The sequence below is a fragment of the Crotalus tigris genome, unplaced genomic scaffold (genome assembly GCF_016545835.1).
Source record: "Crotalus tigris isolate CLP2741 ecotype Arizona unplaced genomic scaffold, ASM1654583v1 scf7180000020062.1902635, whole genome shotgun sequence".
Taxonomy (NCBI): Eukaryota; Metazoa; Chordata; class Lepidosauria; order Squamata; family Viperidae; genus Crotalus; species Crotalus tigris.
This window is the reverse complement of record NW_024097841.1, coordinates 1,211,375-1,230,175: the sequence shown is the minus strand read 5'-3', so window position 1 is coordinate 1,230,175 and position 18,801 is coordinate 1,211,375. Positions and strand designations below refer to the sequence as shown.

Here is an 18,801-nt window from a genome sequence, read left to right as displayed (position 1 = left end):
TGTCCAGTCAACAACATCCTGCACAATTGTTGAGCTAGCCTTCAAGCCGCATTAGTTGTGGATGAAAAGAGTAAAACTTACACAGCACAAACTGAGCAATGGTGACAACGGTCAGGTTTGATCAGCTGACATCTATCACAGAATCGGATGGCTGGAAGGAATATGGCAAAAATCATGTTAATCATGATTTAGTTAATCATTATCACGAGTGCAAAATCTGTCTTATAAACTGGTTACTAGAAGGCAGTGTTTCTCAACTTTGGCATCTTTAAGGTGTGTGAACCTTAACTCCCAGAATTCCCAACCAGCATGGGGAATTCTGGGAATTGAAGTCCATATATCTTAAAGTTTGCCAACTTTGAGAAACGTGGGACCAAGGCAAGATTTGAGGGCTACTTTGAATATAGGCAGTGCCTTATATAAACCAGGGAATTATACTTTCTACGTGGCTGAATGCTATAGGAGACAAATTATGCTGCAGAGATATGTGCTTCATTCAGGCTGAGCTGATGACTTTGTGGACAAAATCATTTCTTGACAACGGAAGTTATTTAACACTTCCTCTTTCTGGGATGCTTGGTCAACTTCCCATATCAGAGTGGGTCCAATTCCTTCAGCTTTTTTGGTACAGCTTCTCAGGGGATTCTACCATGCTTTTTAGGTGAACTAAGCTTGTCTAATGATTTGTTAGTCCCTACTGGATACAAATGGCAAATCATGATGCTGATTTGCCATGGATTTACCACTGAATTTCAGCATGTAACTGTTTATCCTGGATATAAATGCTGCTATTATTTATTCACTATCTACTCCTGTGAAATCAGAAGCAAGAATCAGAAAAAAAAAAACCAGTGCATTCAATAGTGGACACCTTTACATTCAATAGCAAAACAAGCAATCATTAGATGAGTTTTCCCCAATTTGTGCCCTTCAGATATATTTTGGATGACGTTTTCCAGAATTACCAGCCAAAAGGGACAATTTCCCAGATCTGAATTCACCCCACTTCGAGTTTTCCAATTCCAACTGGCATCTAGAAATCACAGTGTAAATTTTAGCTAGAGTGAAAATGATAAAGCCAGCCAGGGAAAAGGCTGTAATGTTATCACAAGGCCTATATTTTGATTTTATGAGCCGGAATGAATGAATGCCTTATCTGTCTTTCACCTTTACCACAAAAGCCAAACATTTTGTCATCACTGATTTTGATGATGCTGTTTGTCACCCCAAAAGTTCTCCAAAAGAGGGGTGTCTGTATGAGATGCTGCATAGGTGGACTTCGCCCAAGCCATCTTAGAAACTCACCGCCATTCCCTGTTCTTGTGTAAACTGGCAACTTCCGGGCCATCTCGGCTAGGATCTGCCTCTGGCCCTCGGGCCTTTCTTCGTTTTCGTAGCGTTCCTTGTCAGCATACGACATGTGGAACTGGCAGTAGAAGAAAAAAAGTGAAACACACACCTGGTTGTAGAACGGGGTGGGGAACTATGGCCCCTTTATGTGGGCTTTATGTACCTGTGGACTTCAACTCCCAGAATTCCTGGGTCGTGTGGGAAAACAAGGCAACTGTATACCAACCTACGTTTGAAGTGACTCTTCTGAAACCATCTTGCTTGAACCTGATTGGTCACTGGGGGGGCAGCAGTGGGAGGCAGTTAAGGGAGGGGAAAAAGTTGAACTTAGGTATTTGGGCGCCCAATTCTCAGATCTGGCTATGCGACTCCTGAATCTTGTCCTGATAGGTTGGTTCTCCTAGGCCAAGCATTTATGGGTTTTTTTTAAAAAAAATAAAAACTACCCAGGTGACCCTCCAAGTGGCCTCAATGACCCTCTAAAAGTGGCCTCAATGACCCTCTAAAAGAATGCAAATGACCAGCTGTCTGCAAGGAGTATAAATCCTCCATTCCCCACCATCCAGTCAGAGCTGAAGAAGCTTCTTGGATGAGAAGCGAAACGTCTTCAAAGAAAAACAAGGAAGTCCAGTTGCCAGGTGAAAAAGCACCTTTGGGACAACCAGGACCTGGATGATGGAGAATCTCCACAGACACACATTTGGAAGGCACCCAGGTTGGGGAAGACTGGTTAGTCTCTTTATAAAATTCCCGAGTTTTACCTTTTTGTCTGGTTGTAGTGGAGGAGTAAATATAGACTTCCAATATGTCCATATGAAGAATACAAAGATGATATGGAATACGGTGAGGTAGGCCACTAAACAAGAAGAAAAGCATTAACCAGGAAGCAGAAATGCCCATTTTGCTCTTAATCCTTTAACAGAATCCTTAACTTTCACATTAAACAATATACACCTCTCTTAATTTCTCTATGCTTAAGACTGGGGAGAATCCATATGGAATCAGGGTTTATTTATTTAAATGTATACGCCACTTGGCTTGTGATTCAAAGCAACTCTAGTTAAGGCCTCAGGCTAGAAAAGAGGATTCCATGAATTCTAGTCCTACCTTAGGCCCCAAACCCGTTGGGTTCGTCACTTTCTCTCAGCCCAAGACAAGAGGCAATGGAAAACCATTTCTGAAAAAAACTTGCCAAGAAAACAGAAGAGACCTGCACAGGCAGTCTCCAAAAATCGGACATGATTGAACAGAAGAAGAAAAAAATGCTTATTATGGGAAGTGAGACGCCTCAGAAAAAAACAATCATCCCACGAGAAAGCAAGTTAGTTTTCTCGCTATATTACCTGAGCACTGGTTTCTTCAACTGGCCAGGAATACAAAAAAAGAAAGGATATAGTTTCAAACACAAGCTGCAGAGGGAGAGGGAGGGGGAGGATATGGATTCAGTCAAGAAAGGGACTATGGAGGAAAAGAATCTAACCCTTCCTCAAGCTCAGAACTGCTAAGACTTCCCTCAGCTTAAATGGGGAGCTGAATTTTATGGTAAGCTGCCCAGAGCTACCCCGTAGTAAGATGGGGAGCTAAAACTTAAAATAAAATGAAATAAAAATATATAAAAAAATAAAATTAAAATAAATAAAAAATAAAATAAAAAATAAGAAGACAGAATAAAATAAAATATAAAATATATAAAATATAAAATAATCACTCAAGCGTCCTGGCTAAGCAAGCAATTAGACCAGGGGTAGTCAACCTTGGCTCTTTTATGACTCGTGGACTTCAACTCCCAGCTTAGCTGGCTCAGGAATTCTGGGAGTTGAAGTCCATGAGTCATAAAAGAGCCAAGGTTGACTATCCCTGAATTAGACACTGGATCTCCAAGGCCCAGCTACTCCCTTGCATGTTCCCTTAATTACTGGAGTGCAACCTAGACTCGCTTACATCCGTCCAGGAGTGGTGGAGACTTCCAAAGTCTTATTTTAGGCAGGGCCTGGGGATCCTCTGCATTTCCATCAACCTCAACTGCAATTGAGGTGGAAAAGTCCGGTCAATCAGCCCTTCCCATCTCTGTCTACACTGGGATAATCACACTGTATCATCACAGGAGGTGACTGCAAAGAGATCTAAAGTACAAAGACCAGATATAATAAATATCCACGTACCTTTTTCTACAGAGTTCGTCAGAGTCACTGAAAGAGAAAAAAAAAGAACATATTCAAATGGCGTATCAAGGTTTCCACAAAAAAATATGCTTGCCTTTATGCATACGTTGACTGTGTCTGAAATTAATTTTTACTTTATGAGTCATAAATCGTTATATTATTAATTCCACTGCATTGATACTCACTTATTCACTTGATTCATTATCCTTACAACTGTAAGACCCCCAAGAACCAAGCATGGCACGTGGAGTTACTTCTGAGTAGCTACTTTGTTGTTGTTCCCCTACAGACAGAATCTTGCCAGACTTAAGCAAGATGTCAACGCTGCAAATACTGTATATTCTTGCTTTGACAATATGCAGAACTGTCTGGTATTTTTGGGGTTAATACAGAGCAGAAGAAGGTGGGGGTAAAGCCCGGGAAAGAAAGAGGAAGGAAACCTTTGACCTTCACACTAATTGGATAATGTGATATATGACAGCTAATTTAGGGAGGGAACATGCTGATAATTTAACTGCTCAGAGGAACTTAGATCTTAGCATAAACCTTCAGTTATGCCCGTGCCAACATTTTGAAGCAATAAAAGACTTTTAGGGAAATCAATGCCTGGAAGTTCTCTGAAGTGTTTCGTTAGCCGGAACCATAACACCAGATTCTTTTTCAACAAGCTCATTCATGGAAAGGATGAGAGCTTGAGGGGGGATTCAAGTGGGTCGGGAACTGGTTGCTGATCTGCTACAGATTTACTAAGCCTCCCACGGAAGTTCTACTCTATTCTACTCTCCCATTTTTTCTACTTTCATGAATGAGGTCAGGATCTTCTCTCTTTTCCATCTGAATTAGATGATTTTGAAAGATTACATCTGTTTATTTACTTACCTCCCTTACTTGGTGTATAATATTAATAAAGGAGAATAGCAGTAATAATAATAAATCTTATTTATCTTTTGCTCCTTCTTGAACTACCGGTCCAACTCATTTGCCTGCCTGCTTCTTGAAGCTAACCTGTGAATCAGCATTTACACCAGTTCAAAGACATTCAGACCTGCCCACCTTCAGTTGGATGGGGCTTCTATTCTTTCCAGGAGTGCTTCTCTTTCAAGGCAAGAGAAGGGAAGCCCAGGATATGCCTCTGGATAGAGCAGCCAAAAACCAACTGTCTTTTCTGCTGTGTCACAGCTGCTGTGCTGCAAAAATCACTTGCCATGCTCCAAGTTCCTTTTATAATCCTACTCTCCTCAAAAGAAGGTGGCTTCCTTCTGAGCGGGTATACAGTAACAAGCTGAAGCAAAATGGCTTTACCCTTTTTCTAAACTGGAAAAGAAAAGAGCATTGTATATTTACAAATACTTTGTGTGTTTATCACAGGTTCTTTCATTGTGGATTTGGTCCCCTTTTATCCTCACAACAATAATTAGGCTGAGAAGTTCTCCAAGGACTATGCAGAGTATTAAAGCAGAATTGTGGTGCTGGAAAGGTTCTTTTTGAAGGAGAGGGCAGAAAGAAGTCAAAGAATGAATGAATGAATGAATGAATGAATGAATGAATGAATGAATGAATGAACAGGGCATCATGAAAACACATACAGAGCATACATCTGGGCCTTACTCAACACAGGGCTATGCAGCTGACATTTGGATTCAAATTTGAACCAGACATCCATGCAGCCTGCTGTGGAAAATGATGGAAAGCATGAATGGCTGAAAGTGACAGGCCTTGATAATTAATCCTAACAATTTACCTATTCTTTATATCCAGGAAATAATGCAGTACCATGCATGATTCACTTAGGAAAAAATGAATTGAAGGCCAGGAACAGCCAAGGAAAAATGGGTGCGATGCAAAAGGAAGCACTACCAACTGTAATTATCTGTTGATAACCTAATTAAGATTCAGGAAAACAGCAGCCACCTGCAAATTCCTATGTTTTGGGAAGAAAGCAGCTGGCTCTTTCCTTCAGAGAAAACCCCATATTAAAAATTGAAAAATTATCTGCTGAAAGATCAGTTGGGTTCTAAATCATGAGAAGTGATAGTGCCCCTTTTTTACTGTACTAGTGAGGCCACACTTGGAATACTGCATTCAATTCTGGTCACCACGATACAGAAAAGATTGAGGCCCTAGAGCAGGGATGTCAAACTCGAAACGTCACGTGACGTGTCGCGACGTATCACGACTTTTTCCCCATTGTTGGCAATGGGGTGGGCACGCTTTCAGCATGAGGCATTCAGCCCACAGGCCGGCAGTTTGACACCCCTGCCCTAGAGAGACTGCAGAGAAGAGTAGCAAAGTCGATAAGAAGGTTTGCAGGATAAACCATATGATGAATGGTTAAGGAAACTAGGCATCTACTTTGACCGGAAGAACAGTTGCAGGAATTAGGTATGTCTAATCTAGTGAAAGGAAGGACAAGGGATGACATGATAGCAGTCCTCCAATATTTGAAGGAGTGCCACAAAGAAGGAGAGGGGATTCAACCTATTGTCCAAAGCACCAGAAGGCAAGACAAGAAGCAATGGTTGGAAACTAATCAAGGAGAGAAGCAGCCTAAAACTAAGGAGAAACTTCCTAACAGTGAGAACAATCAACCAGCTTTGCCTTCAGATGTTGCGGGTGCTTCGTCACTGGAGGCTTTTAAGAAGAGACGGGACAGCCACTTGTCTGGAATGCTATAGGGTCTCCTGCCTGAGCAGGGGGTTGGACTAGAAGACCTCCAAGGTCCCTTCCAACTCTGTTATTCTATTATTTATTTATGTCTAGCCTAATGAAGAGATGGCTTAGGGGTGACATGATAGCGGTCTTCCAATACCTGAAGAGGTGTCACAGACAAAAGGGGTGGAGCTATTTTCCACAGCACCTGAAGGCAGGACAAGAAGAAATGGGTGGAAGCTCATTAAAGAGAGATCCTATCTGGAACTTGTGGGGGAATTTGCACGCGCAGCAAACTGCCATGCTTTCCCCCCCACAAACCTCATAACCTTTTGATATCCTTTGTCCCAAGGAAGCAGCCAAAAGATCACCCCCTTTTGATTTAATATCTTACCTACCTAAACAGATAATATGCTTAGTTCCTTCCCTTATCTCTTCCCATCTTTATCTCTTCCTGTCTTTCATCTACCTGTATTTGTCTTTACCTGATCTCTGACCATGTAATATGTTGCTAGAAAATAATTGCTTATATGAAGGAATTTTTCAATTACTTTATGTCAACAGCTAAAGGTTAAACTTCTAAATGTAAAATGTCGGCAGTTAATGGCAAAGCCTATGTATGTAAAAAGTATATAAGAAGGAATAAACTCAAGAGTTTGTCAAGCTGTGTCCTGCAGCTTCAAACCTCTGCTCAAGACATGCCTGTGTCTTTTTCTTAGCATCCTACAGAACTAAGGAGGGATTTCTTGACAGTGAGAGCAATGGAACAGATCATCCCGGATTTGTGGATGCTCCAATACTGGAGGTTTTCAAGAAAAGATTAGACAGCCATTTGTGCAGGATAGTATAAAGACTCCTGCCTTGGGGCGAGGGTTGGACTACAAGACCTCTAAGATCTCCACCAGCCCTAGGATTTTGATTCTAAAGTAAAAGCAATCTTGTTGCAGAAATTTCTGTAATCTTATCCCGTTCCCTGCCAATAACCTTGTTAAAGACAATTCTGTGAGACTCTTGCTGCTGCTGAATCTGCTGCTGGACTGCCCCCCTCCCCAATCTACTGGGCTCCTATTGACATTTAGCACCAACTCCAAATAGTCTCTTATGTGGCTGCTTGAACTCCTGGAATTGTTCACACACCCCCATTGGTGCCCAGGCTGTATCTTCCTTCCCCCAAACCTGCAAGGTACAGCCTCATTCTCCAAAATAGGATGTGGAAGGACGGTTGTAACTGGCAGCAAGTTCAAGCAAACTGCCTTTCAAAAAGGCCCTTCTGTAGCTGTTTGTTAATTTTTGCATTATTTTGTGGCGCTGGAATGCAGAGATGTTTGGACTCTGAAGACAGAAGGACAGCAGATACTCTATAATGGAATGGAATGGAATGGAATGGAATGGAATAGAATAGAATAGAATAGAATAGAATAGAATAGAATAGAATAGAATAGAATAGAATAGAATAGAACAGCTTTATTGTCACTTTACATGTACACTAATCAGCATACATTAAAATGAGATTTTGTTGCATACACCTCTCAAAGGGTAACCACCTTCAATATACACTGCGTAAACATAACAAAAATGAGTCCTGTGACTCTTTCTTGCTTGGTTATCAGGTAGAAAGCATTTCTAGGGGGTAATCTTACAGCTGCACCTTTGCCTTACCCCTCAGAGGTATCATGGGTTTCTGCCGAGACGCAGAATCCCGCTGCAGACTACGGCCCCTCAGTATAAATAAAAGCACAGGCTTTGCCCGTATTGCTGTTTGCCAAAGTGAGCCTGGCAAGACAAACCTTTCTGGGACAGCATGCATGCGCATGCACACACAATCTGAAAAACTGAGCTGGAGGCAAATTAAAACCCAACCACCTTCTGTTTATCTGTGATGCAAACTCAGTATTAATTAACTGAATCTATGTGATTTTCAACAAGCCACCAGCTGCTTTAAATTCCTGTATAAATGGAGTGGCTCACACTTGCTTTGAAACAATTTTACAGCCAAGTCTGTTCCCTCCTTAAGTGAAGGTGAGCTCGTGGTCAATACGGTTGGTCTTCTCTGGTGCCACCAACTTCAGGGGTCTCTTGAAGAGAAAGGGATCTTTCTACCTTTAGAGCAGTGTTTCTCAACCTTGACAATTTTAAGGCATGTGGACTTTAAGGCATGAAGTCCACATGCCTTAAAATTGTCAAGGTTGAGAAACACTGCTTTAGAGCTCCCTGAAGGCTTGTTCTTTTTTCTTCCTCCTCTAGCAAGATTGCACAAGCCCACCCTTGATTTCATGTCCTGGCTTCATCTGCCGGTTGCTGGGACAACAGTCTATCTTCTAGCCCAATTCTCCAACAAGGATCATTATGTAAATGGGTGAGCTATTTTCTGGAGACCAAGAGCTTTACTACCACTTTGATTTTTGCTCCAGTCTATCTAGGAGGCCACACGAAGGAATGAGTCACAGCAGAAGAGGGAATTGTGTTGCAGACATCTCAACTATGGAACTTGGTTCCAATACATGAGTGGTTGGGGGGCTATCTATATTTTCTCTCCTGAATGATGAAATGTAGCCAGGGAGGCTCTTGAAGGACCCCGCAGTCAGAACTAAAAGGCCTAAGTGGAGACTGCAGACTCCAGATGTTTTAATAATCTTTGCTCCGGTTGCCATGATTTAACCTTTTTAGATGCTTTTGGCCTGGTTGATTGAGTCTTCATTTACTTTTGCAATACATTTTGGGGAGAAACCGCTGCAGTTGGTATGGCAAGAGTTAATACATTCCAGCTACTCTCTAACTCTGCCTAACTTAATTTTTTCATTTTGATTGAAGAAGTTAGTTGGATGAGTAACAAAACGTCTCAATTCAATAAACTTTGGTCCAATTGCCATGATTTAACCTTTTTAGATACTGCAAAGTCCAATTGTTAAGAACCAAGTGGGGCCTGCCTCAAATTTACCACATAGCGTTAACAAAGTCCTAATCAAATTTAACCCCCCCCCATTCCCTGTAATGCTGATAATCACACTGAGCTACCTTAGCAGATTGTTGTAAGAAACCTCCCCAATTGCCTGTGTTGATATGGCACCCTGAATCCTAAACAAACTGTACTTGGCAGGCTTCAAAAAACAATGGAGGATAAATGATTTTGCCCTAATGTGAACACAGTGTTTCTGCTAAAGACAACGGGCTTGGTTTCAGCCAAACTGGGGGATTCTGGGAACTGAAGTCCATGCAGCTTAAAATTGCTGGGGTTGAGAAACATTGCATTAAAAGTAAAGGAGATGCTTAAAGCAGCAGCACCTTTTTTTCTTCAAGCTCTCACGGAAACAAACAAAAAAATATAGCTGCTTTAATGCAGCTCAGAGGTGCATGATGTTGGAAGCACTTCTTACACACCCTATTTGAGACACACACACAGCCCGATACAGTCACCATGCAAGCTGGTTTTACTTGCATCTTGGTTCTCTTTGCACAGCACATGTATTGGTTCAAGGAGGGGGAAGTTATGAAGTCAGGTGACAGCAGCATCGAATCAAATGATCCCACGGGTTACCCCAGAGGGGCTAGTCTGGCTTTAAGCCAGGGGTGGGGAACCATGGCCCTTTTATGTCTTGTGGACTTCAACTCCCGGAATCCCTGAGCCAGATTCTGGGAGATGAAGTCCACAAGTCATAAAAGGGTCAGGGTTCCCCACCCTTGCTTTAAACCAGTGGTTCTCAACCTGTGGGTCGGGACCCCATTTGGGGTCAAACGACCATTTCACAGGGGTCGCCAAACCACGCTGTCCGCCATTTTTTTCCCTTTTCCCCAGCTGTCCTACTCCCTCTTATTGGTGGCCACACCCATTTGGGGGTCACCACAACATGGGGAACTGTATTATGGGGTCACAGCATTAGAAAGGTTGAGAACCACTGCTTTAAACCAACTGCCTAAGGTCAACCAGTTACTCTTCTTGCTTCTACTGTAGAAAGAAAGTCTTAGGGAGCCCCCCCCCCGAACATGCTCACTTCTTGGCTTTGCACACCCCACAGGCGGAGACGTGTAAAGGGAGCTGGGCAGGAACCAACCTGCTACATTTTTGCTTCCTTGCAAGGCAAAATGAAAAGCCAGGATGTGTTTGTTAGGTTAGGATGCCTGGGGGAAAAAGGCTCCTAAGTGGGCGAGGGGGCCACTCACCACCAGAGCTGCCGGGGCACTAGGGCAGGAGTTGGGGGGCGACCTGTCCAGGCACAGACAGAGGGCAGGGGCTCCCCTCGGACCTGCCCCCCTTGCAAGATCTGGGAAGCAACGCTGGACAGAGGTGGTTCTGCCCCCCCACCTTGGAATTAGCCACCCCAACCCCCCCCCCAAAGATTTCCAGGAGGGAAGTCCCCAGAGGTCTGGGACTACATTCCCCATCATCCTCAGTTCCCAGAAGGCAGCTGGGAGAGTTGTAGCCCCCCTTGCAAGATCTGGGAAGCAACGCTGGACAGAGGTGATTCTGCCCCCCCACCTGGGAATTAGCCACCCCAACCCCCCCTCCCAAAGATTTCCAGGAGGGAAGTCCCCAGAAGTCTGGGACTACATTCCCCATCATCCTCAGTTCCCAGAAGGCAGCTGGGAGAGTTGTAGCCCAACACAATTGGAGGAGGGGCCCTTGAGGAAGACCAGGCTGGGGAGGATGGGCGTTGTAGCCAACACCCCTGGAGGAGGGGGCCCTTCAGACCGGGCCGGGGAGGATGGGTCCGGAGCCCGCTGCGCCCTCCTACCCAGGCAGAGCTCGACGACGTAGGCGTAGTAGGACCAGAGCACCACCAGCGCGATGATGAGGACGGGCACCCAGCCGAAGACCCGCTGGCAGCACCGCAGCCCCCGGGACAGCGCCATCCCCGCCGCGACGCCCTTCGCGGGCCGGGCCCGGCGGCATCGGCGCTCGGCAGAGCCGGACTGGGCGGCGCGCGCACCTGCCCGCTCGCTCGCTCGCTCGGCGCTCGGCTGAGGCGCCTGGGGGGCGGACGGGCCGGCAGCGCTGTGGCAAGGCGGCCTCTGGAGGGCGCCGGTGGAACAGCAGGGAAACGCGCATGCGCGTGCTGCCTTCGCACGCCCTGCTGCCGACGAAGGCGCGGGAGTGGCGGAGCGCCGGCCGGGAGGGCGCAGCGGGGGGAGGCTGGCGGACTGCCCTGCGGAGGAATGGACGGGCAGCGGTCAAGGAGAGAAGCAAGCTAGAGCTAAGGAGGAATTGCCTAATTAATCCGTGGAACGGCTCGCCTCCAGAAGCCGTGGCTGCTCCATCATTGCGAGGCTTTTAAGAAGAGACCGGACAGGCACTTGTCCGGAATGGAATAGGCCGGCTCTCCTGCTCGAGCGCGGGCTGGACTAGAAGACCTCCAAGGTCCCTTCCAACCCTGTTGTTCTGTTATTCCTGCGGCGCCTTGAGACCCGCTGGGCTCCCCCGTGGATGCTGGATCGGGCTTGCGCGCCCTCCTGCCCCAGATGCGAAAGCCGCAGCCGTTATGCGTGGGCAGCGCTGCCCCCCAGGTCTTCTGCCGCCTCTGTGATGCCCGAAGCCGAAGGAAGCCATTCTAGCTTGGGGGGGGGGTTAGTGCTCGCCCGGGTCCCTCCCAGAAGCGAGCTCCTTTTCCTAAACCAGGGGTAGGCAACCTTGGCTCTTTTATGACTCCTGGACTTCAACTCCCAGAATTCCTGAGCCAGCTATCCTATCAAAAGCCAATAGAATAAATGAGAGTAGCACGGCTAAGGAAAAGGGGGAAAAAATGGCGGACTGCGTTGTTTAGTGACCCCGTGAAATGGTCCTTTGACCCCAAATGGGGTCCCGACCCCCAGGTTGAGAACCGCTGCGTTAGACGTAAGAGCCGCATTCTTACAGCCTGCTAAGTCCAACCACGGCATTGGCTGAGGCAGAAGCACCCAATCTCACAGACTGTGCAGGAGTCAGCTCAAAGTAGGTTGACTTCAAAGAACCCCCAGAAGCTCCCATGTGCCAGCCCAGAAAGGGGGAGAGGAGGCTACCTCCTGTGAGTGCCAGCATTCACCCTGGCACGGAAGGAACCGTTCTCCCCCTCTTCTCCCATCTCCCACCGCCAATGAATGAGGCGGTTCCATGGCCTTCCTACCCCTCCCACCTGCTCTCATCCACGAAGGGGAAAAAACACGCCTTCTCCTCGGTGCCCCCCCTAAAAAAACCTCTCCCCATACATCTTCTGGACTCCAGTCGCGTCCCGTCCCAATCTACGGCTTCCTGCGGTCTCCTCTCGCCCCAACAGGGCAGAGGTAGGGGAGAGGTTAGACTCCTGCAAAAGCCTTCCGTCCCTGCCCTGGCAAAGGCTCCACCAGGAGATCCAGCAGCCTCCCCAACGATTTACAGACGTTCGCCCTGTTAAGAAGTGTTGGTGGTTGGATGAGGCTATTGCAACCAAGCTTGTCTTCCCTAGGCTTTCACCAGTATGGATCGCTAAAGCGATCACTGTGGAGAAGCACCAAGGTAGGTATTTTCCTACCTATTGCATCCCCTCCCCAAAAATAGACCCTCCCCATTTGCTCACCCGCCACCCTTGCCCAAATTGCAACTCTCCTTTTCCCTGCTCTCTGCCCGTTTCCAAGGGTTACCCTCTGATAGCTCCAAGGCCTCTTGCGCTCCTTGCTAGTCTAGCCAGATGAGTGCCTTGTCCTTCTGGGGGGGGGGGAGCTCTTCCACTCCATTAGCCAGGCTGACCGAGGCACACACACACACACACACACACACACACACACACACACACACACACACCCCACAGCTACTGTTGCTGCCCAAGGACCTCCGCAGCCGGAAGAGGCAGGCATCATCACTTGGAGACTCCTCCTGACTCCCGCAAACTTTAAAAACTAGCTACACCCTGGGGAGGCCTTTCTCTTAAATGGTGGCATTGCTTTATATCTCTTTTGGGCTGCCTGACTGCAGGCCGGTGTTTTGCTTTGGTTGTTGGCTTAGAGTGCCCGGCTGTGTGTTTGCTTGGCTGTCGGAGACCCATGGAAGGAAATGTCACAAATATGGTCCAGCTGCCAGGTGATGGGGGAGGAGAATTCCCAGAAGGCAAGAGGGGAGGGGAGGGGAGGGGAGAGAAATGTCCAGAAGCAAATAGCTGTATGGGTGCCTTTATGGAGAGCAGCCATTGCTAATGCTAATTAATTTATTTGAAGTGAAAAAAATAATCAAAAGAGAAGGAAAGGAGAAGGGATACCTCTCTCTCTCCCTTCCCAGCCAGCTGACCCCGACTGAATGTGAATTCTTCCTTAGTCGGGATCCCCATGATTTTGTATCTGGACAGCAGATCACACAGGAATAACATCTTCTCTTTATTTTATTTATTGCAGAGAATGATATGGATGCCCATCCCTGGGCAGGTCAGTGCCTTACAATCAAATGTAAACACCAACAAAATGATAGTAACACAAACAGTATACCATGCTACATGTTGCCCCCAAACAGTACACCATGCTACATGTTGCCCCCAAACAATTCTCCCCCCACATCTGGGCTCCAGTTTCATCTGAGCTCAATCTACCGGCCTCTTGTGGTCTCCTTTCCCCCCAGCAGGGCATGGAGGGAGGATGGTGGGCTTCGCGCAACAACCTCTTTGCCCTGCCCTGTCAAAGGGTCCACCGTGAGATTCCGCAGCCCCCCCCCCCAAACGGCCTCCATTATTCACAGATTTCTGCCATTAGGAGGTGTTTGTGGCTGGATGAAGTTACTACAGCCAAGCATTGCAACCAAGACTGAAGTGTTGGAAGGTGATAAAATGAGGTGGGGGAGGAGCAAGTTGCTGCTGCTGAAGAATTTTTTCTTTCAGGACTATTGGATAAGAAAGTGGAAAAGAAAATGGAACTCTGTCGTCATATATGCGACTGCAGTGAGAATTGGATGCACTCAAAAAATGGAAAGAAGCATCAAATCCTATAATGGAAGAATGGGCCGAGGAACCTCCAGCCTTTGGTGTTTCCACCTTCAAGGAAGGAATCAGGGAGAAGACAGGGATCCCTTCCACTCATCAACTGAGCCAGCCATGAATTCCTCACCTTTATTGCGACCGTTTTTGGCAAACCCTTCTCACTCAGCTGGACCGTTCCTGAGGGCTGAGAATGGAAGTCAGCCGAAGGGAAAGACGGGAAGGGGACCTTCCCTGCTGAGGCTTGACCGGCTTCCCTTCCACCCTCTACACCTGCCCCACGGAGCAAGTACAGAAATGCAGGTGGATTTCTTTTTTTAAAAAAAAAGTTTTATTTTTATAAGGTTAAGGGTAGAATGGGGTCAGGGTTAGGATTAGGTTAGGGTTGGGGCTAGGGTTTACCCAGGTAACATTTTCGATATTTAGCAAACAGCATATTGTCTGGGTACATATATTTAAACAACAACAATAGATATAGTAATAGGTAATAATAATAGATATAGCTAATTATCCTAGGCAGTATTAATCATTTCATGGCGTCCTTCTTGTAATTCATATGTAACTCAAAATAGCTGCCGGTTCTGCTGAAGTGGTGTGAGCTGGCTGAATCCCACCACTGGATGGGGATCATTTGGTCCTTTAGATTTTTGAGGGCTGCTTTGTCCTCTACTCTGTGTGGCTTCCAATTCTGTGTTCTTGTGGTCTGTGGTAGGATTGTCCGCCTTCTCTTTGCTTGGGTCTCCAGGGGCAAGAAGTCCTGTGGTTTTCAATACTGCTTCTAACGTTGCAACAAATTCTGACTGATTAGCGTTGTCTATGTTGAGTTGAGGTCTTTCTGGAGTATATTGTGGCCTGCAGTAAATAGAGGTCAGTTGGGCCTGTGGACTGCCCATTTGGGTTCATCTGTCTCTTTGTTTCTGGAGTTTAGTTGAGAAGTTTGGTTTGGAATTTTGTTTTCCTTTTTCTTTTTTTGTCTTAGAGATGTATTCTTGAAGGTGGTTGTCAGCATTCTTGTGTTTAATCGTTTTTCCAGTTGCTCCTTGAGGTTGTTTATAGTGCATCACCATAATACACAAACCAGCTAAGTAGCCCAAGTAGAAAAACTAGAAGTCATCTATTCTACAACGTGGAGAGCAACAGCCATTGTGTAGGACAGACAGGCTCAGCTCATCCATGAACACCAACTAGCAAACAAGACACAATAAAAACTGCCAAATTGCATGGACGGACTCAGCCACAGTTTCAACTGGGGAACGGTGACCCTCCCAGCCAAGCCAAATCCAAAAATGCCAGGGAATTTTGGGAAGCCTGGCATTCAGACAAAGCAGCCACGAATGGGGATGCTGCAATAGTTGTAAGTGAGAAGACCACTCGTAAGTCACTTTTCCCAGTGCCGTTGTAACTTCAAATGGTCACTCAATGAACAGTTGCAAGTTGAAAAGTACTGTATTGTACATCAATAGGGAGCAACGCGCCCCCCCCTTACACACTGGCACGGATGGTGTTAATGATCAATGATGTCTGGTAAAGAGATGCCTGCAAGCGAAAAACCGAGCTCAAGAGAGCCCCGAGGACCCCCCATTTCAACCCTGTGCTACAGAGATTCTCTTCTGTTGGATCTCATCCTGCAAGTACAGCAATGAAAAAATTCTATTGTCCACGGTTTTTCCTATGCGGCAAGATGATGATGTTCTTTCATTTTGTTTAATAACTGTAATAGTTAAATATTGATTTAATTTGAATTCTTGGCACCTTACGCTTTTTTTCTATTTAATTTACCTGCTAAGGGTAGACAGTAAAACTTGAAGTCTGCTTCCTCACGGGTGTGTGTTCTTTGTCTTTGGATTCTCAAAGAACCGTTTCTCTGGCACCCGGCCACTGCCTGACCCTCGGCAACAGGCTCACATGCACGGGGGTGGGGGGGACTTGTCATCTCAGGTGGATTCAGTCTGAGCAAGCCAAGTAAATTGACAACCAAGGAAAGGATTCACCCAGACAAATTTGCTATTAAGCCATTGGGCCAAGAGACCAAAACATCTCGTTCTGTTTACCTCAAGCAGGCTGAGTTCAAGTCACGTCTGAGGCGTGAAAGCCCTTTGGGTGAAGCGGCTGGAGACGGTGAGTTTGAGTTCCACTTTAAGCGTGAAAGGCGGCTGGGTATCTTTGACCAATCAGCAGGAGATGCTGAGTTCTAGTCCCGCCTTAGGCATGAAAGCTGGCTTGGTGAGTTTGCATCCATCGCCAGGAGGCTCTGACTTCAAATCCTGCCTTAGGCCTGAAAGCTGGCTGGGTGACGTTGGGCCAATCTCTCTCAGCCCAGCCCACCTTGCAGGGTGGTGGTTGTGGGAAAAATTGGAAAACGAAAGAGTAGCAGGTCTGTTCCTTGCCTTGATTTGCCTGTCTGAAACCAGGCAGGAGAAGCCAATGGCACAGCCTCCTTCTCTCTGAAGGCGAATCGGTCTCCTTGCTAGGCCAGCCTTTCCCAAGATGGAGCCCTCCAGCTAAGTTGGCCCTCCCTCTGGCCAGCACCTGTCCCAGCGCAAGAAGGACCAGCCAGGAGCAGGGCGGATCTGCTGCTGGGATCCTTGGGCTTCTCTCAGGCTGTTCTGGCTCGGGCTGCCTTGGGATCCATTTTCTCGCAAGGAGACACACACACACTCGAGAAACTGGTCAGACAAAACGGCAGCAGCTGGTGATAATCTCCGAGCGGTCTGCTTTCCAACCCAGACTTTTTCTTTCACTGTTTCTCTGCTTAACTTTGGTCACTCTGTTTCCATATTTATAACTGCATTTGATATCATTTCATTGCGTTATGCAGCTCCCAAAGCAAGATGGGCAGCGTATAAATTGAATCGATCCATCAATCAGTCAATCCAATAAACAAGAAGTTAGGAGTTCTCTGCTTGGAAATTTGCTGGATCTTGTGATCCAAAAGGAGATCTCCCTCCTGCTGGGCTGCCCTTATGCCACCAAGGCGAGTGGCAAACTTTTATCCTCAAATTGCCATTTCCCCCCCCCCCCCATATGTGTGGTGGTCCCGCTTGCCTTTTGGCCAGAGCCTCATCCCACAAGGGTTTCATTGCATCAAATGGAAGATCGAACAGGTTCTGGACCAACTTAGCTGACAACTTTGTCATCCAAAAGGTAGAGGAGGGAATTAGAAGGACAGCTATACTGAACCTAATTCTTACTAATAGAGAGGAAGAGATAGAAGGGGCTGAACCTGCCAGAACTTTGGGGGAGAGAGACCATGTCTTACTGGAATTCAATCTAATGAAAACACAAGCAATAGAACATAATAAAAACCAGTGTCTTAGACTTTAAAAGAGCTGATTTTAACAAACTCAGAGAGAGCTTGGGAAGGATTCCATGGATGAAAATCTTAAAGGGAAAAACAACTCAGGAAACTTGGGGAACTTTGAAAAATATGATTATAAAAGCCCAATAATCCGGCTTAATACCACTGAAAAAGAAAAACAAGAAATCCAAAAGAAACCAGCATGATTACACAAAGAACTCTCTGATAAACTGAAAGACATAAAGGAATACAAAAAATGGAAAGAGGGACACATACCAACAAATAGCCCGGAGAAAAGCAAATCTCAGAATGAAGTAAAATTTGCAACAAATGTCAATAATAATAATAATAATAATAATTTCCTTTCAACATATAAAAAATAAGAAAAAAGTCAAAGAAACAATTGCTCCACTAATTTTGGGCACCAGAGACTGGTTCTGTGGAGAAAGGATTTTCCGCAGACTGGAGAGTCCGTGGTTTTGTGTGCTGCCTGCATCCCATGGATGGGGCTTTGCTTGTTTGTGTGGACTGCATGCTGTGGCCCAGTGCTGGTCCACAGGCCAGGGGTCAGGGACCCCTGCACTAACAAGAGAAGATAGCAAGGAAATAATGGGCAGTAGAGAAAAATCGGAGTTGCTCAATTCATTCTTTGTGTCTGTCTTCACACAAAAAGATAACGCAGATCAAGCTACCAAAAACATAACCATAAAAAACAGACTAGGAATACAAATTAGAAGCAAAAAATGGTAAGAGAATACCAGTCCACTCTAGATGAGCTCAAATCACTGGGACCAGGCGGATTACATTCCCGAATTCTGAAGGAGCTGGCAGATTGAACCATATCTTTCATAGATCCTGGAGCACGGGGGAACTACCAGAGGACTTGGAAAAGAGCTGATCTGGTTCCCATCTTAAAAGCAAAACAAAACAAAACAACTGATCCAGGAAACCACAGACTAATAAGTCTGACTTCAATTCCTTGGAACATCCTGAAAAAGATAATCAAGCAATAGATATGCAAACACCTTAAATCACTCTCTCTCTCTCTCTCTCTCTCTCTCTCTCTCTCTCTCCCTCTCCCTCTCTCTCTCTCTCACACACACACACACACGTGCGCACACACACATACACACACTATGCATGCATATATGTAAATGAGCATACTTCACAAAGCTATCAGGCTCCAGTTGGCAGCTATTAAATACTCTGAAAAAATGTTTTAATGAATAGAGTTCTATTTATCAGACATCTGTTTGACTGTTGGGCTGTAACTTGCAGCCTTCTACCTACACTAGTCTTGATGGTGCTTAAGCATTTCTCCAATTAAGAAACTGTTAGTTTGCAGTGGTTTAAATTCCACATCATGTTGTGATGTGAGATGGAATATTGCAGTTGCAACTTCTGAGTGGCTTTCAACAGTGGCTCCATGCAGAGCACA

The 18,801-nt window shown here is 45.9% G+C and overlaps 2 protein-coding genes across 6 annotated transcripts in view; one reads left to right on the top strand and one right to left on the bottom strand.

The window, feature by feature from the left end:
* ZDHHC15 (zinc finger DHHC-type palmitoyltransferase 15) overlaps nt 1-11,069 on the bottom strand; it is a 35,314-nt gene extending 24,245 nt beyond the window's left edge. The window contains exons 1-5 of one of the 2 annotated variants that reach the window (XM_039365370.1): nt 10,892-11,069; nt 3,513-3,539; nt 2,112-2,206; nt 1,306-1,426; nt 82-151 (exon numbers count right to left, since the gene is read on the bottom strand). In XM_039365370.1, coding sequence (XP_039221304.1) covers nt 82-151; nt 1,306-1,426; nt 2,112-2,206; nt 3,513-3,539; nt 10,892-11,009 — 431 coding nt within the window. In that variant the 5' untranslated portion in view covers nt 11,010-11,069. The remainder of the gene's footprint in view (nt 1-81; nt 152-1,305; nt 1,427-2,111; nt 2,207-3,512; nt 3,540-10,891) is intronic. The other variant, XM_039365369.1, reaches the window with a different exon arrangement.
* A 791-nt stretch (nt 11,070-11,860) lies between these two features.
* Nucleotides 11,861-17,462, top strand: LOC120318110. 4 transcript variants are annotated; one of them, XR_005559412.1, is made up of 3 exons: nt 11,861-12,624; nt 13,494-13,523; nt 13,970-17,462. XR_005559412.1 is itself a non-coding variant. In XM_039365384.1 (3 exons), exons 2-3 carry the CDS (start codon nt 13,502-13,504, stop codon nt 15,132-15,134), a joined length of 903 nt encoding a protein of 300 aa, XP_039221318.1. In that variant the 5' UTR covers nt 11,861-12,624; nt 13,494-13,501; the 3' UTR covers nt 15,135-17,462. The 4 variants fall into 4 exon arrangements, 2 of the variants coding, with proteins under 2 accessions (XP_039221318.1, XP_039221317.1); XM_039365384.1 differs by having other exon boundaries at nt 13,494-14,368; nt 15,099-17,462; XR_005559411.1 differs by lacking the exon at nt 13,494-13,523.
* Nucleotides 17,463-18,801: the final 1,339 nt, after the last annotated feature.